This window comes from Amblyomma maculatum, chromosome 7 (genome assembly GCF_055883805.1).
Source record: "Amblyomma maculatum isolate TAMU_Amacu chromosome 7, ASM5588380v1, whole genome shotgun sequence".
NCBI lineage: Eukaryota > Metazoa > Arthropoda > Arachnida > Ixodida > Ixodidae > Amblyomma > Amblyomma maculatum.
In genome coordinates, this window is record NC_139350.1 from 100382665 (window position 1) to 100410039 (window position 27375).

The 27375-nt window shown below is 45.5% G+C and overlaps 2 protein-coding genes across 2 annotated transcripts; both read right to left on the reverse strand.

Annotated features, from left to right (window-relative positions):
- Positions 1-11446: 11446 nt before the first annotated feature.
- On the reverse strand, positions 11447-16747 carry LOC146184123 (uncharacterized). The gene is made up of 3 exons (XM_084608493.1): positions 16565-16747; positions 14746-15167; positions 11447-12124 (listed from the first exon to the last, which is right to left on the reverse strand). The coding sequence occupies exons 1-3, from the start codon at positions 16745-16747 to the stop codon at positions 12067-12069; spliced, it is 663 nt and encodes a 220-aa protein (XP_084464619.1). The 3' UTR covers positions 11447-12066.
- Positions 16748-19899: 3152 nt separating this feature from the next.
- On the reverse strand, positions 19900-27001 carry LOC146184124 (solute carrier family 53 member 1-like). Its single transcript, XM_084608494.1, has 5 exons — positions 26869-27001; positions 25799-25999; positions 23606-23775; positions 20151-20284; positions 19900-19906 (listed from the first exon to the last, which is right to left on the reverse strand). Exons 1-5 carry the CDS (start codon positions 26999-27001, stop codon positions 19900-19902), a joined length of 645 nt encoding a protein of 214 aa, XP_084464620.1.
- Between the last annotated feature and the right edge of the window lie 374 nt (positions 27002-27375).

Sequence of the window (27375 nt, forward strand, 5' to 3'; positions counted from 1 at the left end):
TCTAAAAGGTGAGAGAATTGTTATTCTGAATCTATGGAGCAATGACCTGTAGTAGATGATTTTGGTGCACGAAATGCTGTTTTAAATACAAGAAAGGTTATACACATATATTTCATGCAGAACTTTACAACGAACAAAACATTTTAGAAATGTTGCAAACAAGGTCACTGAGCATTATCGGCAGGTGGCCAGCTTCCTCAGTACGCGAGGCCGAAGCTCAAGGAGTAAGTGGAAAGGAACACGTACGGCCACACGGCTACGATATTCAAACTAGGATGCCAAGAAACCCGTCCGCCACCATCGCCACAGCCATGTCCGGCTTGCGAGCGATCACGGAGCCGGCGACACTGGCGACCAGCTATCGGCCTATCGCTAGAAACGACGACGAGAAGCGGCAGACATTTTACAAACAAAACATTAAACAAGGTTTACGTCACATCCGGCAAGTTATTCCTCCTCACTTCTTTCAGCTGGCGCATGCGCAGAAGCGACGGAGCATTCCAATAAAGAAGGTCTGGTAATAGGAGGCTACTCCCGACACTGTTGTCATACAGTGTTGCGGGCTTGGGAGCTAATTTATGGCGGCTGTACAACGCGAGCGTGGTCTCGTCTCGTCGTGGGAGCGCCACTCTCAACAGTGACGTTTTAGAGAACTAAAAAAAAACAGCACAAGCAAAAGCAAACCTCCGGCGCTGGGGAGACGTATTGAACGCCGAGGTAGCTGCTGAACCACCATTCCGCCTTGCGCCTCAACACAGGTTCTGCCACTTGGACACAGTGCGCACGACATTCGAAAACAGATTAACGCTAAGAAGTTCCATCAATACTTTCAAGAAATCGTGCCGACAACTTTCAAACTCGGCGCTGCGTTATATCACACCGCGCGATTCAAATTCCTTTGTTGGCGCGCAGGCAACGGCATTCTGCAACGCAAAGCCACATCATACACTGACAAAGTATAAACGTCAGCCCGAAGTTGCAAGTGATGCACACGCACCTGATCAAAAGCTGAACGTGCGCTGGAACGTTGATATCCTCGAGAAGCACCCCGAAAAAACGGCATAAACACAGAGCACCGACAGAGCTGCCGCCAGCCCGATCAGCGAACACACCAGCGCCAATATGCCTCTACGGAGCTGCGCATGCGCGCCTAGAGGAGAGGTGGAAAGGAGGATGAGAGAGGCCAGCACGGGAACGCTTGCGCGGGAGCGGGAGCGAGAGAAAGTAAACCTACCTCTCCGCTGCGAACACCGCCGGCATCGCGCTACCGCGTCGGCAGCCCGAGCCGTACTCGTCGCGTGCTCGATGTCGACTCCTCTCGCTTCGGCGGCGGTTGCAGTTTCTTGGACGCGCACCTCTCAATTCCATTTCACTGCCCTGCTCTGCACATGTAGGTGATTGTGACTTAGCTGGGCCCCGACAGAACCGTGCTATATCCGCGTGCTTTCCCATCTTCATTCAGTGATCCAGCAGCAACAGCGTCGCGCGTCCAACCGTACGTAGTTTGTTGAGACCGCGCCCAGAATTAAGTGAGAATATTTTGTGTCGCGGCGTTCTCAATTGTTATTGCGGCTAATATTGTACATTACGGCAACACTCAATAAACAGGATGAATGCGTGAGTTTCGGGGATGTGTCCGAGATGGAAAAGGAAGCAATGAAAAAGACCTAACATCTCCAACTGACTGATCCTGCATGTAAGACCCATAAACAAAGGCATACTGATGTATCAGAAACATGAACCAATATGTAGTGGTCTACAAGACAAGCATGTATCGGCCTATAAGATGTATGAGCTTCTGTACTGGTCTGATACTTTTCTTATACAACCCACCGATAAACCTATGAAACCAATTACTATTGCCTATAGGACAAATATGTACCAGTCTATAAGATTTATGAGTTTCTGCATAAGTCCCATAGAAATGCAGATACAACACATAGAATACCTACAGAACCAATACCGATTCTTATAGAACCAATTACGCTCCCTATCGGTCTTTTTTGCTATGGAAGAGCCTCCGGTGAAGGCTCTCGCGTGCGGCGAAGCAAGTTCTCCCTAGCTACGCTCTTCCAAGCTCGCACGTCTATGGCCTGGCTTCTTTCAACGTTCCTGGACTGATGTTGCTGACTGGCTTACCCAGCGCCAGCCTTGCACCCGAATCCAGTTCCAGCGCCGTTTCTCCTGTGTTTCTGTAGGCACTGGATGAACCCCGTGGGACAGCTGAGGCAGCTGAGTCCACACTCATGGACCTCCGCTAAATATTTTTCTCCGCAAGCCTAAATTTGGTCAGCCTGCTGATTAGGGCAAATATTGGTCCGATGTCAATCAGGCCGTAGCGGGTATCAGTTTCACGTAGCGGTGGAGGCCAACTAGAGCAGCTTATACCCATTGATAAACGTTTAAAGGCGCCTCCTGGCCCTAGAACATGATCGCTGCTACGTTGAGTCTCATAATTTTCGCACTCCTACCACTGAAGCCTCGAACAAATTAATGACTTGTATATATGTCTGCTTCAGTGGCTTTTGGATGAACCTGGATAACACAGCGGGTTGTGTTTTCCAAAGTCTTGCTTGAACAGCTCAGGCCTGTCTTCGAAGTCTGAGCTGTCCAATCGCGAGGACCTGACGATTTGTGCTTTCTTCCTAGGCTGGCCAGATATAGAGAAATCTGTGACAGGAATGCCGGCAGCAGCATATGGCTTTACTAGACCAATTGGTGTCCTTAAAATTTGCGATCTTGGGAGTCCCCTTTCGCTTGATAATGATCACAACGCCTTTTGCTTCGAACACTATAGGCATAACGTTATGTTCCTTTGCTGCTACTTTGCTTGCTGGTTTGCTTGCTGCTGGTTTGGGCTAGTGCTAACAGACGGGGATTCGGAAATATGTCTGAGGTGAGCTGAAAAATCTGAAGCTGCATCTGGATGCATTTATAGACAGCAGATTATATCTGTACAAATTGACTACGTTATCTGCATCAGCATTAACTTTATCTGCCAGCTTGTATAGAGTGAAGGCGAAGCTGAAATGGTGGAGTCGCCTATAAATACATTCACAGGTACATTAAGTTTATTAATCTATAATAGAAACAGAGAAGTCCAATAAGGGACTCTTGCGGAACTCTGGTGTTAACGTTACAGTCCTGTATTTCAAAAATGTCCTTGAGATTACTACGGCTTGTTTTTATTGATTAAATAGCTTCTGATTAGTTAAGTGCAGGCCCAGTATGACCGGTGGTGTCGAGCTTATTGAATACAATAACATGGTTGAAAGAATCAAAAGCTTTAGAGATGTCGATAGATAATGCACCAGCAAACTAAGCCGTATCAATTCAGGATTTAATTTTATTGGTGAGCGCGAACGCAGCTAATCTAATGGAAAATGCCATCCTCAAACCAAACGGTAAGGTGAGAGATAATCAAATTTTACTTTTTTGCTGTTCAGTCAGAAAAAGATGGCTGTTATGATAATTTTTCTGAACAATGGCAAAATGGTCATAGGGCATTAATTACAAATGTTTTTTTCATCTCCATTTCTGAAAGTGAGAGTTAGCTCAGCCTTTATATACATAGTAAGGAAAATGCCAGATCTGATGATCAGGAATATGAGCGAAGGCATTGCACTTGGAAGATCATTTTTAGCTTGATAGGAGACGATGCATTTTCATTTAGATTGCAGGCATAACTAATTTTCCAGTGGTCATAAACATTATTTTCATTGCGATGTATTTCTATTTCATGGTCTTTTAGCCGCTTTGAAGAGCATGCCTAATACGTTAAAATATTTCTTATGCACTGAAAGCCTTATGTTAAAGGGACACTAAAGAGAAAACTGAAGTAGGATTACACCGATAGAATGCCAATTCCCGATTACAAAAAATCCACTCTTACTGAAAGCAGAGCTGATATAAGGTAGTAAAGAGGAAGAACAGAAATACAGGTATCGCCGCCACAGCCGAACCTCTCAACTACAAATCGCGTGACGCTCTGGGGATCCCGGAGGCTGACAAATGCGAATTACGTTGCCCGTTTGAATGCTGTTGTAGGTTTTGCCTCGAATATGATAACACGCTTTTATCATACGTAAACGACGACGCAAAGACAACGTATATGTTGCAAGGCAAATAAAAAAATATACTTGGAGACACCATAGGCGCCCACTTCAGTTTCGGTTATGTTCCAGCCCAGGCACTACGTGCGTGCTCGAATTGTTCCAATGTTTGGACCTGCAGCGCCTGAATTACGAGCTTGGAGTAGCAGGTGTGCCTGGCTCATTCACATTTGAGCATTCGGAGGCGCGAGCTAGCGAAATCTGCTGCCGCCGCCACGCTCCTTCGTTCACACTTCTGAGTCAGCATATCGCCGCCATCGCCACTTCGACTGCGAGCTCCCGTTAACCCTGACCTGACCTCTTGACTGCAGCTACGTACGCTACGAAAAGTTACATATGCTAAGTGCCGAAGGAAAAACTCATTATTATTCAATTGTTCACTAAATCATGGCACATCTGTCTCACATACTGTGGCAACAAGAGTTTCAACATGCTATTTGCAGGCATCGTAAACAGAAGGGACATACTTGCCGCTCATACCAAGGAGAGTGTCGATCTTATTCCAAATGTTATTGTTCCCCTATTGCATCCTTGCCTATTGCGCTGGTCGCCCGGCGGAAAAAGGGCCTCGGATAAAAAGTAACAACTAAAGATAACGAAATACCACAAATACATTAAAAAAGCTAAAAAAAACAATTTGTTAGAAAAAAAGCGCCACCACCAGCTGGATTCGAACTCGCCACTGCTTGCTCCGTAACGTTCGGCGCTAACCAATCGGCTGCGCCGAGGCATAGGAAGCTGGGAAATAATTCTTCATATTATGCCTGTGTCTTCTTCTCTTGTGTTTGTCTTCCTGTGCGCTTTAACTTCAGTCTGATATTATGTCACGGTCACATTTATAATAGAACATGTTTCGAAGTGTACAGGCCATTGCTTCCGGTCTAAAAATTACAACTTCTTGACTGTCGGAGCAAGCTGCCTGCTCTCACGACACTGGAACCATTTTAACATGTGGAATTTTACAGCACTGGCAAATTTAGGGGCGCCGGCTCTTCGGTCGTGCTCTGCTACCGTGCACGTAATTTTCGCTGAACACAAAGCTATAGCACAAACCTTGAAGGAAAAGAGAGTGACGAAGCTTCAAAACTGGCAAGCACAGCAGCGAGGATACGATTTTGCTGGTAACTAAATCTTATTTGTAAGTAAACATTTTCGGTTTGTTTATATGCAGTGCAAGAAGGAGCGCAGGAGAAACATGTAAAGTATTGTGCATTACAAGCACTGTGTTTTTTTTTTCTTCCTTTATGGGCCCATCACTTGGTAAATTACTCTCTAAGTCATTTTATATATTTCGGCTGTGGCCGTCACTTATTGTGAGCCGATGGTTGATTGCGAGTACGCTGTTGCCATGTCGGCCCCTGAGGGATACCGCGGTTCACGCCGGCTTGCTAGCAATCGCGGAGTCTCCACTTACGTCATAGTGTGCGTCACTCTACTCGACTACATAGTTGGAGGAAATGGTTTGAATGCGACCAGCGGAAACAAGAAAAAACTTCAACTTCTTATCGCAATATCTCGGCAATTATTCAATTTTTATTGCCGGATATGCGCCGACAGTGTCGCCAAATGTAGTTTATTAGATTTTCATAGCATCTTTGAGTGTCTTTAGTGTCCCTTTAAATTGTTGCTTGTCGCATCTTGTAAGGGTTATCTATTTTCTCAATCTGTTTGAAGTGCTACAAAGTCATCCAGGAATTATTCCGAATTTAAAATGTTTTTTTATTGCGCGTGGATAGAGTAGAACGTTCATTAATAGCATTAGAGATAGTAAGAAATAACTGATTAAATGCATTATCAGCATCTTCAGGAACCTTGCTACTGAGCAGCCAACACTAGTAGCAGTTATTTAAAGGAGTAATGCAGCGTCAATTTTTTTTTTTATGCACAGAGTATACCTAACGTGGCCAAGACAGTTATCGATCTGAATATAAGTGCTGTGTTGATCAGTTCAACCGGGCTCTATAACACCTTAATAAGGACGGTTATTGAGTTGGATAAAACGTGAACTATAAGTTAGCTTGCACCAGTTGTCCGAAAACATGTCGGAATTTAAACCTCCTTCGTTTTCTCAACCTCATCCGAGTTTACTGAAACTTTCACGGCCTGTTTTTGTGCTTTCTGTTATATTTTTGCACGTTTCACTGCACCTGGTCGTTCTGCTTGTCTTGGTTTATAGACAGCCTTCACGGGCAAGGAGGAAAGCAGCGGCACGCTATTTCCACCTCTTAGTAGCTGGTGCGGTAGCGCAGCAACAGCATGGCACCGCCGACGTGAAAACGCCCCATAGGTTTGTTTTACGGGGTTTGGCGTCCAAAAACGACACGGGCTATGGGGGTTACTGTTATGGAGGAATCCGAAAATTTCTACCAACTCAGGTTCTTGAACATGCACTCACGTCACACAGTACACGGCGCCTTGCTTTCTGCCTCCAACGAAAAGCAGCCGAATGAATTTCAGAAGTTCCCGTTTCGTTGCCTCAGTCATGGAGTTTAGTGGGCAACCTTAGGTGCGCAACGTCATCATTTGCACGGCCGTCAAAATCAGCGGGAGAAAGGTGGGGTTGCGTACGCGGGGGAACGCCCTCGGCGCCCGAAAGAGGGAAAAGAATAAGCACAGGGGAAGGTGGTCAGTGTGAGGTCAACACGGAATGTGGTGTATGTGGCCGCGGGTATATGCGAAAGGGAAGGCTTTTGAAGTTCTTGTTTACTCCCACTGTTTCACAGTAGGAATAAACACGGAGGTTAACCACGTAAGGCGCCATCGGTGCTTTAAGGTGGCAGCGGTTGGTTGCAGTCGGTTGTTGTGGCACAGGGTGAGCGGCATGCCAGCGTGAAGAGAAAAAGGGGAAAGGAGGAAAACTCAACTCAGCAGAACGGGCTTGCATGGCGATGCGTGGAATTTTCAAACGCTCCTCCTCTCCCCCTTTCTTTGCAAGGAAAAAAATGTTTAGAGATACTGTGGCGGGAGCTAGCCTAAATGCCTGCAAATTTCTCCTCCTATGACGGCTAACTTAAAATTCACGATGCTAGGTAGTCGGGCGGCCTAAGGCAATAAGCGAATAAGAAATGTCATATTATTACAAGGAAGCCTTTCAAAAATGATTCTCGTCCTTCAGGTTCTCGAGTGTTTTTGAAGCCCTCTTGGAGATATATATATATATATATATATATATATATAGTGAATCAAAAGAGTTCTTTCTAGATTTATATGTTTCGATATAGGAAGACTTGGAAGGGACTTGGTATGGGCACGATGATTGTTAAACCGAAGGTGACATGAGGCCACTGTCTGTCCTATGCATTGCTGTTTGTGCATACTGCATTCAAGAAGGTGAATAATGTCTGACCAATTGCAGTCAGAGTGGATATTGATTGAATTTTGCAACTCATCTAGTAATTTTTTGTGGAACACGTAGGTCTTCCAAATCTTTTTCCAAATCTTGCAACGGCATTTACAAGAGGGGCGACAACTGCGTTTAGCGGTGTTTTCATATTTTGAGTGAATTAAGTATTTATATTTTTGGTGCGTCTGTAAGCAACATGAGGTGCGGATTTCAATATACCGTACAGACATTGACTTTCTTGGATGGTATTGAAGAGTTTAAGAAGGATTTTGTTAGGTTTGTCGGTTACTATCGAATGTAAGAATAATATATGTCCAGTAATCTTTTTGGTTGTTTTCATGGTGTCCCTGTAGTACATTACGGTTAAGGCTTGAAGCTGTTCCTGTGGCGTCGTCAATCGAGGCCTGTGCATGACTTGAATATTGAAAAAAATTTTATTTCCAGTAATATACAGGAAATGGGCCTCGGGCGAAAAGCTACAGCGATAGCTTGAGAGATGCCCGAGGCCCAGTAATGGCAGAGCAACAGGACGTGTGACGTTAAGGCGAAGATATACATATATAACATGAAAATTTTGAAGCACAGAAAGAGCACATATATACAAATGAAACAGCAAGTTAAAAAACAGCACAGTAAATTACTCCTTTAAAACTTTCTCTCCCAGCAGCTGAACGTCACGACAGGGTCAGCAAAAGAACCTTCGCGCACGGGCATCGGTTAAGTGGCGAGGAAACACCACGTGATTCGACCCTGATCCGAGCTCGCAGCTTTATTTGATGGCACTTTACCGCTCCACCGCTGTCTTGACATAAGCTTCTTGAAGGGGGGGGGGGGGGGTGCAAGCTTTGTCAAGAATTCGGTGGTGACGCCACGGCCTCGCTGAGAGCCGCCGTGTCATTTATGAATGCGCGCACTCATTTCGTTCTAATGCGGTCTTCAAAACGCCAAGGACGAGCGATCTACGCCGGATTCTTCTGTAGGTGTTGTGGTGCGGTGTGAATTTCGCCTGTCAGGCTGACATTTGCGGGCTTTGTATCGCGCTACAATTTTCTAAAAAAAAATTTTTATCGATATGTACTATTTGGAGGTCCAGCTAAAATTAAAAAGTAAAAAAATTAAGAATTTATTATAGCATTAGTTAATTACCAAATGAATTGATGCATTCTGCACATTATCTGATGAAGGGCGTTACGCATGGGAGCACAATCTTTCCAGTACTACCATCGCTTGCTCAGAAAATGTGTTAAGAGAGCTGGATTGGGGACAGTTAGGGACAAATGTCAATGGAGAATTTTTCAGTGATTTGAGATTTGCTGAGCAGCGCAGGTGACGAATTTTGAAGAATGATTGATGACATGGAAGGCAAAGCAAAGCGGTAGGCCTGAAAGTTAATATGCGGTAGACTAAAGTAATTTTCCACAGCCTCAGAGAGGAGCAGGAGTTTGCAATAGGCAGCGAGACGCTCCAAGTGGTAAGAGAATACGTCTCTTAGGACAAGTAATACCCGCAGGTCCAGATCATGAAAGGAAAGCAGCTAGATGCATCAGGTAAAGCTGGAGCCTGTTCGGCAAGCACTGCCAGATCAGGAATGACAGGTTACCATGCAGCATCCCTTCGAGGAAAGTAATGACAACTGCATCTTTAATTTCTATACGCACCTATGGGGTAGAAACGTGGAGGCCATAGCGAAGAGTGTTCGACTTAAATTGAGGACCACACATAGAGTTATGGAACGAAAATAAGGTAACGTTAAAAGATAGGAAGATGTGCCGAAAGAGTGAAGGCAAGAATGCGAGCTAACAGCATTCCAGTGGAAATATAGAAGAAATTGGCATGCTCAGGTCATGCAGTGCGAAGCCAAGATAACAAATTGTCTCCAAGATCGAAGTATTGGATTCCAAGGGAGGGGGAGGCAGAAAATAGGTGGGCCGAAGAGAATAAAACGTTTGCAGGGGTCAAACAGATGCATGCAGCTGGCACAAGGCCCTGTTAATTGGAGGGATATGGCAGGGGCCTTTGCCTGCAGTGGGTACATGCCGACTGATGATGATGATGTTCAAAACAAAAAAGTCAATGAAATAAAGCCGCTATTTCCCGCGAGTATTGACGTCAAAAACCTCACACTCATCGCAATTCATTTTGGAACTCTGTGAGGACAACTGAGCAATATGCCTTACTGAATGAAATGTGATGTGATCGGAATAGAATGCAAGCAAACATGCACTTGTGTTGACGTGTGGGAAGCCAACAGTGAGGCTCCAGGCATGCATTCGCCACGGCTAGGACCGCTCCCTCCCTTTCTTCAAATGCCGGGCCCGTTTACGAAAAAAGGAACGATGAAAAATACAGCGCGCAGAGTCGAGACTCGAAGAACCATGAACAGGACACTACCCAGTGATGACGTACAGGCCTACATCACCGCGGTCACGTGACCAGGACCATGCAATGTCTGAAAAACGACTCCCCCTCATAGTAGTAGTCGGCATAAAATAGCGTTTTCCTATCTTATTCTGTCTCTGCAGCTGGATCTGGTTATGGTGACTCTGCTGTCACAAATATGCGCTCAACTGGGCTGGTGGGCATCTCCTGTCTTACAGGCAGTGGCGAAGGCGGCAAATCAATGAGGGATTCTAGATATACCTGATGCCAACCTGCACCAGCAAGCGGTGTGCGGGATAGTCTCGCAAGTGTGGAACAGACGTACCTTACCGTGATTTCTGTACGGTCAGATCCACAACAAAAGAAAATGAACAGAAGTTACGCAAAATAGTTCACAGCTCCAAGACAGAAGAAATAAAGGGTGCATTTAGGGGCATTTCTTCCTGGCAGTCTACAGCAATGATATACAAAGTATCAGTCAACAGTGAACTGTTCAGTGAGAATAAGTCTCCTTGAAGAGTTGAGGGGTGGGTTTTCTGCATAAGACTATGGAAAACACAGCGCACTACTGACGAGCCAACGGTCCTGGTTACTTGGAGGAATATGCGAAAGGTTCTCTGCCCCGTTTAGTTGGGTGTAGCTAGGCTGGTTATTATGATGTCGAAAGTGCACAACAGAGATTGCAGCAGCAGTTGCACGTCAAGGTAGTCTACAATGTATACATGAGTAAAGGCCTTTGTGAACAATGAAAGATGCTTGGCGTAAACACTGCTCCAATGAAGCTGGAGGTCATGAAGTCAGCTTTTAAGACTGGAATCAGGACATTCGCGCAGACACTTAAGCGAAAAAACGTTGCGAAAGATGACGTCTCAATGGGGATTATAAAGTTCTCGCCTCGTTGACACATGACAAGGTGTGTCAATGAGGCTTACTACAAAAACAAGATGGTTCTAACAGTGTGTTTATATTTTACCAACTTCATCTATTATCGTCAAAATAGCTGGCTTACGAAGGCCTGGTCCTTCTTCTATCCGGCAGTACAGCACTTGCCAAAACTTTGTTTTAAATTGATGGACGCAAACTAGATAGATTCATTTATGCTGACTTCCCCATGGAATTTCGATATCACCAATCACTCCATTCTGCCGAGCAAACTGGCTTTATGTGGCATAACCTGGTATCACTCTCTAAATACCTCATTATTATTTGCTCAGTCGAGCGCAAGTCATGGCCACATTACACTTTCAAAGTAAGCTCAAAGATACTCAGCATAGGGGTTCCACAAGGGTCTATTCTAGGTACTCTTATTTTTACCACCTACTCCAGTTGTTGCGGACAGAATATATTAACAGCTATATGTACAATAAAGCAAGGTATTTTCGTCAAGCGTTGCCAAGGAGCAAAACCGTCGTCTACACGTCTCAATAACATTGATTCACCGTTGTGCATTTATTACCACCAGATTGTCATTTGTATGTGAATGATAGCACCGTGTTTAGCTCAGACGAAAGCATCAGTATATAAAATTTGCATCCGGGCATACCTATCTAAGCTACCATGATTCCAGTGAAAGAAGCTGACAACCTCTCGAAAACAAGGTAATGCATGGTTTTCCGCTCTCTAGCAATAATGGACATCTCAATTTTTATCAGCTCTCGTGCAATCTACCCTTTGTGATTAATGTTCATACTTCGGCGTAGAGTTTAATTATACTTTTTAAGATTTTATGCTAACGTAAATCTACAAAACATGTGGCGTACGGATTCTTCTGAAACCAGGTAAATACTTTATAGCACACGCACACCAATCGCAATTAATTATGCCTTTATTCATAGCCATTTTAATCATTATATTTTACTGATTTCCACGTCTATCTCATCTAGCCCGCTTGTGCTCATGCGAGTCAACCTGTGCGATTTATTACACGTAGATTCTATACATAACTCCTATTGCTTCATTCTAAAAGAAGCTTTACCCTCCGATTAGTGAGCTAACAAAATTTATTCATTTGATTACATCACTTATCCTCATTCTCAATACTAATCTAAACTATATTCCGGAAGTATGAAGAGAAGTTTGGGGGATTCGGAACTGTGTTTGGTAGTTCTGTGAATATGCTGATAAGCACGGCGTTGAATAGCATTAGCCTGAACACTCCTCCCTGAGAACACAACGCGGGACCGGATGGTCTGTCATGTTACCTTGATCAGACTTACTCCCTGGTTCTTCATATCACTTGCATTGTATTGTCACGTAGTGTTGACAAGGCCGATGGCAACAAATGAAGAGCCTGAGAGTTGGGAAGAAGAGTTGGGAGGACAACAGAACAAGTGTCAAGCTCATAGCTGTTAATCCTTTAAGGTTGCGGTTATTCGAAGCAGGTAGTTTTCCATTGTGCTTTCAAAAGCGGAATTTTGCCTGAGGTCCAAGGACAGCAACATTTGAATGTGTCTGCTCAACGTAGTAAACGATGGAGTACAAAGTGAAGAGGATGACTGTACTTTTTCCACGACACTTTACATTTGATGTTAAGATAATCTATGCAGACACTGTAGTTAAAATTTATGAAGGTTGGCAGTATTTGGTCACTACCGAATATTCGGAATTATTTAAATACTACATTTGCTGTATCGAATAAGAGCCAAATAATGCACATTTGATCGCATTATAAATTCTGAATATTCAGATACTGGCAATTTCAAGCTTTTTCAAATGTTGATACATCACACGGCATGCAGGTGCCTTGCGTTTAGGTGGAGGCAAAATGCTGCAGCTGCCGCACCCGGGATCAACCCAGGTCCCCTTGCATATGCAGGCAATGTTGAAAAGAAGGCACCCACAGTTTTTTTGCGGCTTCTCTTCCTGGCAATTAATAAGCAGCGTTAGATTCTTTTTTTTTTTGTTCACTTGCATGACATGATAGGAGAGAGGCAACAAGCTGTGAAAGTAGCATGACAAAGGCCCGCTTTCAAAGGCTCATAGCACTGACACAAACTAGCAATACTGAAAAATAATAAATCATCGCTCAGTAATAAACCAATAAACCATGTGTGAAAGAGAGAAAACTGCACTTCTGAAAGAAAACAAAAAGGGAGCAAAAGCTGCCCCCCCCCCCCCCCCTCCCTGCCCCTCAAAAAAGAAATGTAAAGTGGCTTCCACAATGTGTACAAGCAAGACACCAAACGAAGAAATATGAAAGTCTATCAATTATGCACCAGCACATAAGAAAAAGAAATTACACCAAAACAACATTCCATTAACCCTTCTGCTGTCAAGAACGTACCAGTAAGTTTTTGCTCTCCCCCCCCACAGTGTCACAGACGTACCGGTACATTCTCTATCATGCGTTCAAAACTTCACGCCTGAGCGCGAAGCTGGCGTGCTTGGATAGGCTGCGCCATCTGTAATATCTTTCTACAAGTTTGTATTTTCGCCCCGCGTTGTGTTGATACGTATATACTGAAGTGTATGGAGCGACCGCGCCCAACCCCCGCGACCTTCTTTGCTGGAGGGCGCGGTGGCTCTGCGCGCGCTACTCTATTGCGCCAAGTGATCATGCGGCACACGCATTTCGCGGCGCATGCGTGCGGTTACGGCGTTACAGGTTCAAGGGTTGTTCTGCCATCTGCCGCAGTTTTGCTGGTTTTTACTTCTATTCTTTGGCGTGTCTTCTACGATGCGTCACGTTCAGGGGTTCGCGTCGTCGACACGACTCGAACGTTGCTTTCACTCTCTCTTGCCGCGCCCTTGCTTACGGCTAGCAGCAGCAAAGGAGGTTGTTTAGCCTCTTTCCATTTCCCTCTGTCATTTTGATTTCACAACGTGCCATTTCTCTCCGTTGTGCGGGCCACCAAAAGTGCGCCCTCCGAACGCGCGGTTACTTTCGGATGGCTGACCGCACCGGACCTTCGACAGCGGACTGGAGCGATGGCTCTTGATTATAAATACGAACCGAGCTCGGATTCGGACTCTAAAGGAGTACTGAGCAGTTTTTTCTATACTGTCCCCGAACAAGCAGAATTTTGGCGGAAGCACCAGTGAGCCACAGCGCTGGGAGAGCCCGTGCCAGACCACACTCCGCTTTTGACCAAAGCGCAGGGAATGGCGGTGCTACCTATATACAAGCGTCTCACTGATGAAAAGCTGCTCACCCGGTGCCTACAGGGAAACACACAAAACGCAGCAGAGTCGCCGAACAGCAAAATCTGGCTACTGTGTCCAAAAACCAAGTTTGCCTCGTGAACTGTCGTGGAGACAGCAACAGGTTCAATAGAGGACACAGTATACGTTTGAGCAAGTTCTCCAGGAGCTTGGTGTGCTGCCACCAGAAGAGCTTGTTGTGCTGGAAAGCTCCCGTGACCAGCGAAGAATGAAGAGGATGTCTGACTACCAAACAGCCGAAGCCCGAGCACATCATCGCAACATGGCAAACGAACTCTATTCGCGAAGACTCCATTCGCGAAGACCGTGAGGGGCCAATGTATGGGGCAGGTGAATTTTAGCAACATGGCTGTGTCTGAGACTCATTTTTGTATCTTGTGAAAAAAATTTCATGAGTTTGTTTTATGTTTTTTAAGAATACAGACGTTTCAAACTTTCAGATGCATTTTTCTCCACTTGCAGTTTTCAGCATTCTTGGCATTTTGTGCACACACTTTCAAGTGCTTAAAATTGTCGGATTTGGGTGAAATTTTGTACACTACTGCTTCAAAGTGTGAAGAATGGGAATAGTTGACGACCGATTTTTCGGACTCTCAACGGACCACGAAAATGTTCGAAAAATCGGACAGTCCTAAAAAACAAATGTGCACCAACAAAGCTAAATTTATTGCCTATTATTCACTTTGAGGCTGGAAAAAAGTCATGAATGCTTTTCTGCACCACGCTCCGCTTCCGTGCTAACAGGTTCACCTGAATTTCGCTTGCATCAGCTCAGCTTGCGTCGGCTGCGCTGCTGCAGGTGAGTCATCGTCGTCGTCGCTCTCACATTCCACAAGCACTTGGCGAATATTTCCTGCATCTACGAGCCGAGCGCACAGTTCCAACTGGTGGTCCACGTCTGTGAACTCTGAAAACGAGACGTCCGATGGAATTTTGACACCAGCTGTGTGAAGGTCGTGAATGAACAGCTTACTGCCTGACAGCTGCTCGACGACGCTCTCCTCGTCCAAGACAGCCGACTCATCATTCACCAAAAATCCTGCGTGGCGGAAGCAATTGCGTAGCGTTGTGGGTGCTATAGACTTCCATGCATCTGCGAGGGTACTAAGTGCTCCAAGCAGATCGACAGAGTAGGTTTTCCCACTGCCGAGGCACACCACAACCACCAACCACTGAATCACAACGCAGATTCCGTTGAGTGCCTTCTTGCAGCCACGTTGCACGAAAAACAAAAAGAATTCCTTATAAAATCCGGGAACAGCTTCTTGAAGAACTAAAGTCGATTTAATTAAATGCAAGCCGCAGTAGCGACAGAACGTAGTTCTCGCATCGACCATGGCTAGGCCTACTCGCTACGCTCGGCAACGCACGTGAAACGCACGGCAAACACACAGAGGAACAGGTAGTCGAAGCGATCACGCTAAAAGAAAAAAAAAAGCAGTCCGACGGCAGCGATGTTGTCCCGGAAACGGAAGCTGCTAGGCAAATAATATAGCCTCGATCCAGCGTGTTTAGCTGAGGAGAGGCAGGCAAGGCCTGCACCGGTTTTGAGGCTATCGAAGGAAAAAGTAAGCAAACAAGATGACGGCAACACCGCTCAAAATGTTTGGCAGTTGAACGGCTGAAGCTTGGAATGTCCGAACAATCGAATAGCCCTCCTTAGAGTGTCTGAAAGTTTGAGCAGCGTAATACATTGACTTTATAAGGTATGTCCTGGGGCCAAAAAAAGTCCGAATAATCAAGCATGTCCAAAAAATTGGGTGTCCGAAAAATTTGTCGTCGATTATCTACCTGAATTATCACTATTTCTACTACATTTTTTGCAAAAATTCTGAACTTTGACTAACAGTACCCAAAATATACACTTTTGGTGTTCTTGAATTGTTTTGCATATGATGGATATTGTGAATAAATTTCAACTAGTGTTACTCGTAATACACTGCAGAAGTATTCAGAAGTATTTGGAGAGCTATTTGCTGCATTTCTGAAGCACTGATTAACAAGAGAGCAGTGCTGCAAACAAATAGTGATGGAGTATAGGTTTTTTTCTCCACCTCTCCTTTTTTATCAGTTTCTCTGATTAGTTGAATGGCACAGACATTATATAGTCTGCACTTACAATTAGCATTGATACCGTATTTACTCGCATAATAGGCGCACCCACAGTTTGGGTGCGAAATATCAATTTTTTTATTTCCGGGCATAATAGGCGCACCCCGAACTTGGCACTGAGATCAATGCCATATTTACATGATTGGAAGCCGACGTGCCTGCCTCAAACTAAGGTGAAAAAAAAAACACGCACATACATTCTACAACGCGAGATGCCGCATCTGAAACCTACTGTGAATGAGCCCGGAAGTTTGGGCAAGGTACACGACGATGATGGCGAAGTACGACAGCTTGGAGGAAGGAAACAGTTTTTTGCTTGCTCCATGCACGAGTATCGGTTGTGACGGCCAAGTACAACAACATGCGGACCCTCAAAAAAAACATCAACGGCCGAAAAAATTTCTTCCGTCAACTACCGATACCACCCGAACTGCCGCTAGGAGAATGTACGCTTTACGCTACCATCTCTGTGGCAGCTCTGAAAGCTGGGAGACTCGAGGAAATGAATTCCAGGAGAGGAGGATTGGGAGAAGTGTCTTGTCCATTTGTTTTCTCGGGGAAAATCGGAAGCAGTGCTACGAGTGACTTTGGTCAGGGGCGACGCGACACAAGCGGCAGTGTCATCGCCATCGATGCGCATTTTAGGTTAGGTGCTAGGCGGCGCAAGCTGCGATCTGACACAAAGGGTAGACCCATTACCATATCTATTCTTCTGAGGGGCCTCGTTTCGCCATTTTGCAAGCATGACAAAAAAGAAATGACACCGACCAAAAGAAGAATGGTGGAATGACGTTTCGGCTCCCACACGGGAGCCTTGTTCACAATGAGGCGAAACGGGGAACCCATCCCGACCAGACGGGCTTCCGTCAAACTCTTGACTTCAAATTTTGCAAGCAGCGTGCGGTTAGGTTTGTCGTGTGTGCTACAATGGGGAAGGATGCGAGCTACATGGCTGGATTCAAACTAAAAGCTGAGCAGTACGCAGTGGAGCATGGAAACCGTGCTGCAAGCAGACATTTCAGTGTCGGAGAAACCAGCGTTCGCTACTGGAGAAGTCATCAGGAAAAACTTCAAGCCACCAACACGTCACGACGGACCTTCCGCGGTGCGAAGTTCGGAAAGTATCTGCAAGTGGAGGAGGAACTGGTTCAGCACATGCGGTGCCTCCGACAAGACTGATGTGCAGAGTCCCTCGAAATAGTGCAGACTGAGGCGCGTAGAATTGCCCGAGTGCAGGGCATCGAAGCTAAAGACTTTAAGGCAACTTCCGGGTGGACAACGCGCTTCATGCGACGCCATGGGCTAACCCTGAAGAGGCGAACAACATTGTGCCAGCGCTTGCCCGCGGCATACGAGGACAAGGTGGTGGATTTTCACCGTTTTGTGATACGGCTCCGACAGCAAAATAACTTTATTTTGTCCCAGATCGGGAATGCAGATCAGACGCCCCTTTGTTTCGACATGTCAAGAAACACCGCTGTGGAGGACAAAGGTGCATGAAGTGTTCTCATTAGAACATCTGGCGCGGAGAAGCAAAAATGTACTGTTATGCTAGCGGTGACTGCGGATGGGCACAAACTGCCGTCGTACGTCATTTTTAAAAGGAAGACCCTTCCCATGGGAACTCTCCATCGCGATATACACGTTAGGGTCCAGGAGAAAGGCTGGATGAATGAAAATTTAATGCTGGACTGGATAAAGACGGTCTGGGGCCAGCAGCCAAGTGGCCTGTTGTATCCGGCCATGCTCGTTCTGGACAGTTTTCGCGGACACCTCGTGGAAAGTGTTAAAGCGAAGCTGAAAGAGCTGCGCATGAATATTGTGATTCCGGGTGGCTTCACATCTGTACTGCAGCCTTTGGACGTGTCCTTAATTAAGCCTTTTAAGGACAACGTTCGAAGGCTGTACACTAACTGGATGGCTGGAGGGCAGCATCAGCTAACTCCAGGTGGCAAAATTAAGAGGCCGCCTGTGGAAATGTGCAATTGGATAGTGGAAGCCTGGAGAGAGATCTCTGATGATGTCATTAGAAAGAGCTTCAAGAAGACTGGGATCTCCAACGCACTAGATGCGAGCGAAGATGAGATGCTGTGGAATTCGGACAAAGAAAGCGAGTCCCCGGTCAGTGATGATGAATGTGTGCTCTCGGACTCCGAATTGGAATTCGAATCGGATGAGTACAGCATCAGTGCATGTATGTAAATAAATTTTTCGTGTGCGTGCACTCGACGTCTCTCGTCTGTTTATTGAAACGTAAGGAGCTTTCTTTTTCATCTTTATGCTGGGTTAATCGGCATTTATGTGAGAGTAGTCATATTCTCGACATACGTTAAATTTAAAGCGCAAGAATGCGAGTCGAAAAATTTGCGGAAATTTTACCCCGCATATAGGCGCACCCCGAACTTTGAGCCAAATTTTCTGAAAAAAATAAAGTGAGCCCATTATGCGAGTATATACGGCACACGTGAGCATCTAGGCTGTTTCCGCACTAGGGCCCCACCTACATAAAATTCTGAATGCTTTTTCTGGGTAGGGTCCTCATCCCATTATGTGCAGCATAGCTACACGTGAGCTACCCAAACTGTCTCCTCGTAATTCTTCAGCCTGAAGTATCTTAAAAACTACACTTTTTTTATGACAACCTTGGCCTTCCTCACAGTGTCCTGATACAGCAGTTGTCATCCATGAATGTGTCTCCCTTTAGACAGCAGTGAAATTGACTGAGAAGGAAAGGAGGAGATAAGTAGTACAATAACAGAGGAAAGGTAACACAATTACCTAGGCTGTGATCACAAACTGAGCATATTTAAAAAGTATACAAAAATTTGGAGGATGCTTAAGCTTCGCCTTCAAGAGTGGAACGCGATAGCGTTATTGCACCTCGTCGAGAAAACTTATTAAACGCAAGGGTATTGGGGCATCCTCACACCGGTACCCGCGCGGCCCGAAGGGGAGAAGCGGGCGAGCGAAGATAGTGATCTAAAGAAAGGAAAGACGCTTGATTCTACAACCCGTGAGGGTGCACGGCGAAACGTCAGGGGCGAGTGGCGCGCCACGTGTCGGGGCAGCGCCGCACATTGCGAGGAGGGGTTCTTCTGTCTTTGCCGCAAGATGGCTCTGCATGTGCGCAGAGCGCAGAAGAAATGTAGCGGAAACGTACTTCGCTATTCGTGTAACTGCAACTTCTGTAAGTAACATGCACATAATTACCGATATACACCGCAGTATAACGTTCTACGGCACGTTTTTAAGGCAACACCGCATTCACTAGAAGCGCTTTTGTACCGCTTTAAAGCATCGAACTCGTGGCTGAGTGGTAGCGTCTCCGTCTAACACTCCGGAGACCCTGGTTCGATTCCTACCCAGCCCATCTTGGAAGTTGCTTTTTATTTATGAAGTGCATGGCGGGATTTATCGCTCACGGCCAACGCCGCCGACGACACCGGCTTTTCTGCGACACGAGCTCCTTAACGCTACCGCATTAATAAAGCACAATTCAAGAAATGTTGTCCCCAGTTATTTCATAAGTTCATCCATGAGATTTGGTGTGTAATGCAATGCTGAATTGCAAGCCATTGTTTTCAAAGCATAAAAGTGTAAATCACTGCATGGGTTTCTAGTTGGTTTACAGAAAGCGACCCAGGCTATGAGAGACGCTGTAGTGGCTGGACTCCAGAAATTTTGACCACCTGGGGGTTCTATAACGTGCACCAACAGTATAGAGGTGCTTTGCTTTTCGTCCATCCTGCTTCATAGAAAAGTCACACTGTATTCAAGACAATGCAAACATCATCATGGACTGCAAGGAGTACATCATAAGGGGCAAACAAATTTTAGTCCCCTCCCCCTTCAACAAACTGATGCATTGGCAACACTGGCGCGACAACATTTCAAAACTTTAGAGCATGCCTTGCCTCCTCCACAAAAGCCTATGCATTCCAGCCTGGCTTTGGACAACAACAATCCTCTTTTCCCCTCCAAATGCCTGCTGCAAAAACAAGGAAAAGAGAGAGAGAGAAAAAAAAAGAGCCCAAAAAACACGCCTGAACACTTCCAGAGATGCCAGGATGGTGACCATCAGGTGCGAGTGGATGACACCCAGCTCTGTCAGGGACACTGACAATGTCCACCCAAAACGCAGCGCCAGGTCCGTCAAAATGGCAAAGTAGTAGTATCCCTGCAAACAGAACTAACGTTTTGTGAAAACACTGCACGCACATGTAACTTGCCTAGCTCTTCTCAGGAATAACCTGTGTGCCGTGACTGCAAACTACAGCGTTCACCATCAGTGGGGGGCAGCACAGCTATACAGGAATGCTAAAAACGCTGAAACATTTCCTTCTCTAAAGCTATATCATTAGCCCGCAAGGACGTAGCCAAACAAATGGTACATGTCTGTATTAGCTACTGAAAACTTCCAACTTCTGGAACTGCAACTTTCACAAACGACACAAGGAAAAGTGGAAAAAGGCACATAGGGATGTTTATTTTCATTACGTGCTGTGAGCGCGACATCATTAGCGATTCCAGCGCTTGGCTTCCACCTCTTTTGCTCTCACAGGGGCATCATCAGCTTGGCATTTCAAACATGTTACACTTCTGAGCACTCCCACGAATGAGTGGCAATTTATGGCTGCTATTCTGACTGTGCTGGCTCGTGCCAGCTTTTGCTCCTATGAGGCTTTTAAGCTACAGCTTAATTAACACCTTGAATGGATGGGTGGTACTGCTACCTTCTAGCTTCCTCCATTACGCAGAATGATACAAATGTTTTCAATTTTTGCCGACGTTGCCACAAATTTTTCTGAGTGAATGCTTCTGAATTTTTAACTCGCTGAATATTTCTGGGCTCTTTCCTGGGTACAAGGTGAAAGAGGCACCTCAAAGGATTTGGCAACGTCTTCTTACAACTACACATCCCACGCCATGAGGTTTCAGAAGTTATGAGGTACAAGCTACATGCACGAGGTGGTCATGTGACCACAGACAAAGGGACACACACCAAAGTAGCACTTAATCAGTAGCACATTCATTAGATGCATCACTGTGGCATCAAGCGTCAAAGCCATAACATAACTAAAGCCTGATGCCGGCTTTTATGGCACGATTTGCTGCCAAAGATGTTATGAAAACCTCTCCAGTGTCCCTCCTCCTCCTGGCTCTAGCAGCAGGTGCTTGCAGGGACCACGTGCTGGCACTAGAGTCTAGTCAGGCGTCCTCAAGTGTCTCTCTTTATTCAGGCATTGTCTAAATCCCGATGTGAACTCAAACACGACTGTACAATCAATTTTAGTGAGTGACTATTCTATTTATAATGCAATGATAACAGGATTTGACATCTTAAGATAGGTAATCGCTAGCTTCTAAGGACTGTTCACAGTGGCTCTCAACACGTGAACCAAGTTAGACTTGGCAACTATGCATGTCTGATTAGTGAGTTTTGGGTTCAAAGCACAAGAAATAATTTGCGACAGCAAATGTGGTTGCGGAAGAAAAAAAAGAAAGCACACTCATCAAGGCAACAAACAGATAGCAATAAATGCTTTTAAACCTATGTTCAGCAACGTTTCAATCAGCAGCAAGCCAAAGTGCAGTAAGCGTAACAACCTCAAGAGCCCTTACCATGCAATTCCTTGCATGATTCTGAATTAAATACATATAAAGTTAAAAAGTTAATCAAATCTTTCGTCTCCTTAGACAGCTTACCGGTATCCTAACTATCCTACCGCCTACTTCTACCGCACATTCAGTAAAGATATCTCTGAAATTATTGTTCATTGCTTCTAGGGTAATGTCGCCATCCTCGTTTAGAGTTGAATATCTATTCTGCAGCGTGTGACATCCCTGTGTCATTTTGGGATGTGACACAGGGATGTGACACGTAATATAGTAAATGTCTGTGAAGTTTCCACTTAAAAGCCATGACATATAACAAAAGTATTAAAGGTTTCATATCTAGGTCCCAAACCACTGCTGGCTCCACGTGCAGATTGGCTCCTCCAATTTCCAATGGCCATTTTTGCTACAGGTTGACACAACTTCAACGAGTAACAAACCTTCAATACACACTTTCCTCTTTTTCGCGCAATTGCCTTGAGGGTTGGGGAAATAACATGCATTTGAAAATACTCACTGTGCCAATCAATTCTCTTTTGTGCAAGTAGTACAATTCAAAATGCTTACTTCGAACTGGAAAATCACTATTCACATACGGGCCAAAAGAACTCAATGTCCTGGCAGTGCAGAGAGAATTGAGGTGTGTGCTGCACACTCCTGTGTGCTACCTGATCATAATGTTCCTGTTCACAACACTGCCTCCCTTTATGAAGCCTGAAAAATCAGTTTCCAACTGCCTTTTATCTGGCTTCCGAGAACATTTGTAACACTTTGTATAAACTTGAAATTCACACCTACATATCCAACAACTTTTGCCTAAACAAAATTCTAACCGGCTCTGTCAGCTCTGGTTTTTAAGTGGTATGAATATTCTTCACAGTCACTCGGCTGCGCCCATGTAAATGCTCATTTTCTGAAGTGAAAGCTTCACTACACCATGTATCAGCCAAGGTCAATCTGGCAGGCCACTTGACCTTCAACGAGCCAGAGGTCACAGTGTAGCTATACTATAGCTTAACCCAACATTATTCAATAGAGACAGTTGGAAAACTACACTGGTACATCGCGTTGCAGAGTGGGCCCAAACTGTTGCTGTTCTGGCACCCGCGAATCCCAGTATGATCGCTGCGCCTCTCACTCCTGCTGCAGTGGATGGGTAAGGCTGAAATTTTAACTCCTACTAACCATCTTCTTTCAGCAACACAACAGAAATTAAAACTGTTTTTGCATTTTTAAACACATTTTTGTACGCATATGAAACGCGCGTCGTCTGCTGCCTGCCTGCTTGAGATACGTCTGCAAATGTGACGGCTCCTCATGCGTACAAATGTGTATTTTAAAAAATGGAAAAACAGTTTGAATTTCTGTTACGTTGCTGCAAGAAGACGATTAGTAGCATTTCAAATTTCTGCCTTACCCATCCACCAGTGTGGGGGCAAGGAGCGCGGCGGTTGTTTTGGGATTTGCGGACGCCAGACTGATGACAGTTTGGGCTGACTTCCTACTCCGCAGTTTCCCAACTGTTTCTTATCTAAGAACGTTGAGCTTAACCATCATACCACATATGGTATATCACCACTTGACCTTTCGCGGCAGATACAGCATCACGTGTTTGTTCTCTCTTGCAGTTGACGTCATCTGGATTCCACAGTCTCCTCAATCTAATCGATGCAAAAAACGATTCTGCCCATGTCTAAATGTAAGCCTGGCCAAAGCAAAACCAAGCAAGACGACGATTTCACTTTGCCTAACCAGTTTTAGGAGGGTAAACCTTTTCTTCCTTGAGAGCTAGCTACCCCCTTGTATTCGGAGAACATTCAGCAGACTACCATGTGGGTTGTACAAACAGCATACCAAAGAATAAAAAAAAAATATTACTCACAGACGAGAAGTAGACGATCTCTTCAAGCAGGAAACGGTTTTCACCGGCATTGGAATCAAAAAGGCCCCAGTCTATCCTAACGTCCCAGGTGTAGGTGAAACATGAGCTGGCCACAGCTGACAAAATCCAGAGGATGAAGAACGGGTGGCTGCTGGATGATGGGTAGCTATCTGCACGTGGGAGATCATGCACAACACTGAGGCGGGATATGAAGGAATGCTGCTGTCATCAAATTCACACACAAAGCATAGAGGTGGAGCATCTAGGAGCAGCCTAATCGCATCCAATGCAGGACAAACATATCTCCCATTCACCTCCACTTAGTATATTCCTTGTGGCAGCCATCGCCAAGCGATCCCAGAAAATTTCCCAATTTCATCTCCCACTCTTGGTGTAGCCATCAATATCTGGCCCTAACAAATGATGGATTGTATCTGTATTCTCTGCATTACATGCCTTGCTGTAATTCCCCTTTTCATCTCCATTTGTGATATGATGTTGTTATGGAAATGCTTCTACGAAGGACTCTGATCCACTGGTCGGAGCTTAACAGAATGAGGGCAGCTTACACATCCACTCATATTAGGGAAAATTATCAGCTCAGTTTGTTTCCTAGCCCACACTGCCCTCTTCCTGTCTTTCAAATTGTTTTGCTTTTCATAGTTAAATGCGTAGTCCACACACACACACACACACACACACACACACACACACACACGCACACACACACACACACACACACACACACACACACACACACACACACACACACACACACACACACACACACACACACACACACACACACACACACACACACACACACACACACACACACACACACACACACACACACACACACACACACACACACACACACACACACACACACACACACACACACACACACACACACACACACACACACACACATTGAGATTGACCTGTGTGGAGAAGCCCAGAACATAGCAAGAGACAAAAAGAAAAGGGTACCAAAACAGTACCCTTGTTATTCCCGTGCTACATCAATTTATTCGGTTTGGTTTGTGCAGTTTAACATCCTAAACTAACTCAGGCTATGAGGGACCACTATAGACCTTTGTATCGGGCGAGGAGGATGTCAAAACGCCCCCTCCCTGGGCTGTTGCAAACCGGTTCTGCTGCTGCTTCCACCGTGCTGATGTCAGGCGCATACAACAGCCCAGCGAGCAATATGGCGACTGAGGCCCTCATTGCAAAGGTCTATAGCAGAGGGCTCCAGATTAACTCTGACCATGTGGCTATATTGCACCACCATCGCTCAGTAAACGGATACCTTGTACTTCGCCTCCAATGAAACGAAGAAGCTGTCATGGCTTGGATTGCATCTATGTCCTCGGGCTCAGCAGTCGAGTGCCTGAGCCACTGAGCCACAGCGGCGGGTCTCTTTACTTTTTTTTTTTGGCTGTGCTCTGCATGTTCGCTTCAGATAAAGCTGGCTTCAGTATATTGCACAGCAGATAAAAAATTCATGCACAACAAACCAGTGCACTGATGGCACTTCGCAAAGTAAGCAGAAGCTAAATTGGGTTGCATCCTGCCAGTTACTTTTGTAATCCATTCAAAACAAGCAAAGGTACGTATCGCACCCTGAAGAAAGTGTAGCGCGTGTCAACACTGTCATTGCCCTGTGTCCAACCTCTCCGCATCTTTCCCCATTCAATTTTTAACTGTTACTGCATCTTCCCTTTCCTAATTAGATCCTTCCTCATCTGTTTAGTCCCACATAGGGCACCAAGTTCACGAGGCATGCTTTCTGCATCAGGCAACAGCTCCCACTATCTGGCACAAACTGCGGCTTTCGTAACTGGTTGGAATTGCATTCAGGCTTAGCATGGGGCAATACCATCAAAACACACTCAACTGCAGCAGCATACATCGCGCAGTTTGGAGTTACATTCCTGCCACTGCTATTGCCCCGAGACCTTAACTCACTGAAGGAAACCAACACAAAACTGTGAAGCAAAGCCTTCGTACAGTCTCTCTGTATGCATCTTGAAGTTGTGTTGATCAAGAGCTTTCAGTCCAAAGCCATCACCATTCTAACGATTTCCATGAAGCAGACAGACAGCCACTTCCTTTCTTTTCCTGAGCAAGTGCATGAAGTAGATTCACTGCCGCTAAAAAAAAAGGAGAAAGCCGACCGAAACTCACCCCTGTAGACATCGAACAACGTAGAGAAGAGCACGACGAAGAAAGTGGTGGCATACTTGGTGGCATTGGCCAGGTGCGGAAAGTCCTCTCGCGTGTCCCGGTATTGACGTAGGGACTGTGCAAACCGGAACCAGGCTAGCAGGCACGCCAACACGGGCCGCAGGGCCAGGTTCACGGGCCGGTTCATGCAGCGTGCCGCATCTGCAACACAAACCGTTAATGATTCGCATCGCAATTAAAATGCAAGCATGAAGACAAGCCAGCACGTTGATGCGCGGCAGCATGTGGTGTGAGGAATGGCTAATGTGATGGCGTCAATTTTGCCGAGGTCCAATAAGCAGCGTAAAAGCAGAGACAGACACCACACAATGCTCAACTTACCACAGCATTCGGAATGTGCGATATCACTGCATGTCAGGATTTAAAAAAAAAAATGTACAATACTCAGGATACTCAGTGTAAAAAAAAGAAAGAAGGCCACATGGCCTGTCCAATTGTAAAAAAAAAATAAACAGACTCGGACTGATGGTGAAAGGTGTTAAATAGAAGAGGAACAAGCCCTAACACTGAGCAAAAATGCAGTCAGATGGCCTGCTAGACAAGCTACCAACATCCTGCCAGTGTGTACACCACAGATCCAATATCAAGCTTTACCAGACCGGACGCTAAACATCTTATCCAAGACACTTGAATGCATATGAATTGTGGTCACTGCACTGAGCTTGTTTTGTTTCTTTAAAAAAAAACTATTTCACACCACTGTTTCCTCCCTACTGATGGCAATGGGGCCTTCAACTATATCCAATCGTTATTCAGCTAGATCTCATAGAGAAATGCCAGGAACCATACATAAACCTATAAGAGGCTGCGACAAAACTGCCCAGACCATGCTCTCCTGTGCAGACTGCTCACATATGGGTCCATCATTTGTGTGTAAAAACCAGAGTATGTTGAATAAAAGTAAACAACTAGCAAGCATAGCTTCTTCCCACCAAAAGCACCATAATGACATCCAAATGATACAGCCAGAGGAGAGACAGGGTGAGAGGTTCTGCCGGTTTACATCAAACCTGGACAGCGAATTTCACTGATGTTCACCGGACTCGGAACGTGTGTAACTTCTAAGCCACTCTGCCAAGTTGCCAGAGCAGGTTGTTCTCTTTCCTGCCCCTTGAAGCCCCTCACAAATGATCCATGCAGCATAGCATAGGAAAAAGGGTTTACAAGCAAAATTCCTTCAAATCGAGTCACAGTGAGCAGGGACTTGGCATCGCAATTTTCAACACCAAGACAAACTGGCACCTTTTGTTTTGGACGGTCACGCCTCTTCACGGCAGCACTTGATAGCACAACACAGAGCACTTGTCCCTTGAGCCTTTGCTTGTGTGAGAATGTCTGTACAAGTTGCTTCCACTGATGCAGTGTGTCCAAAGCTCACGTGAACGCTCCCAAACTCTGGGATCAACAGAGCTGCCGAAATCGTGTCATACGCAGCCAATAGTCTCATCACAGTGCGCAGAATGTGATGCATTCAAGTGGCACTGCATCGGCTTGAGGCACGAGCAACACATGCGAGG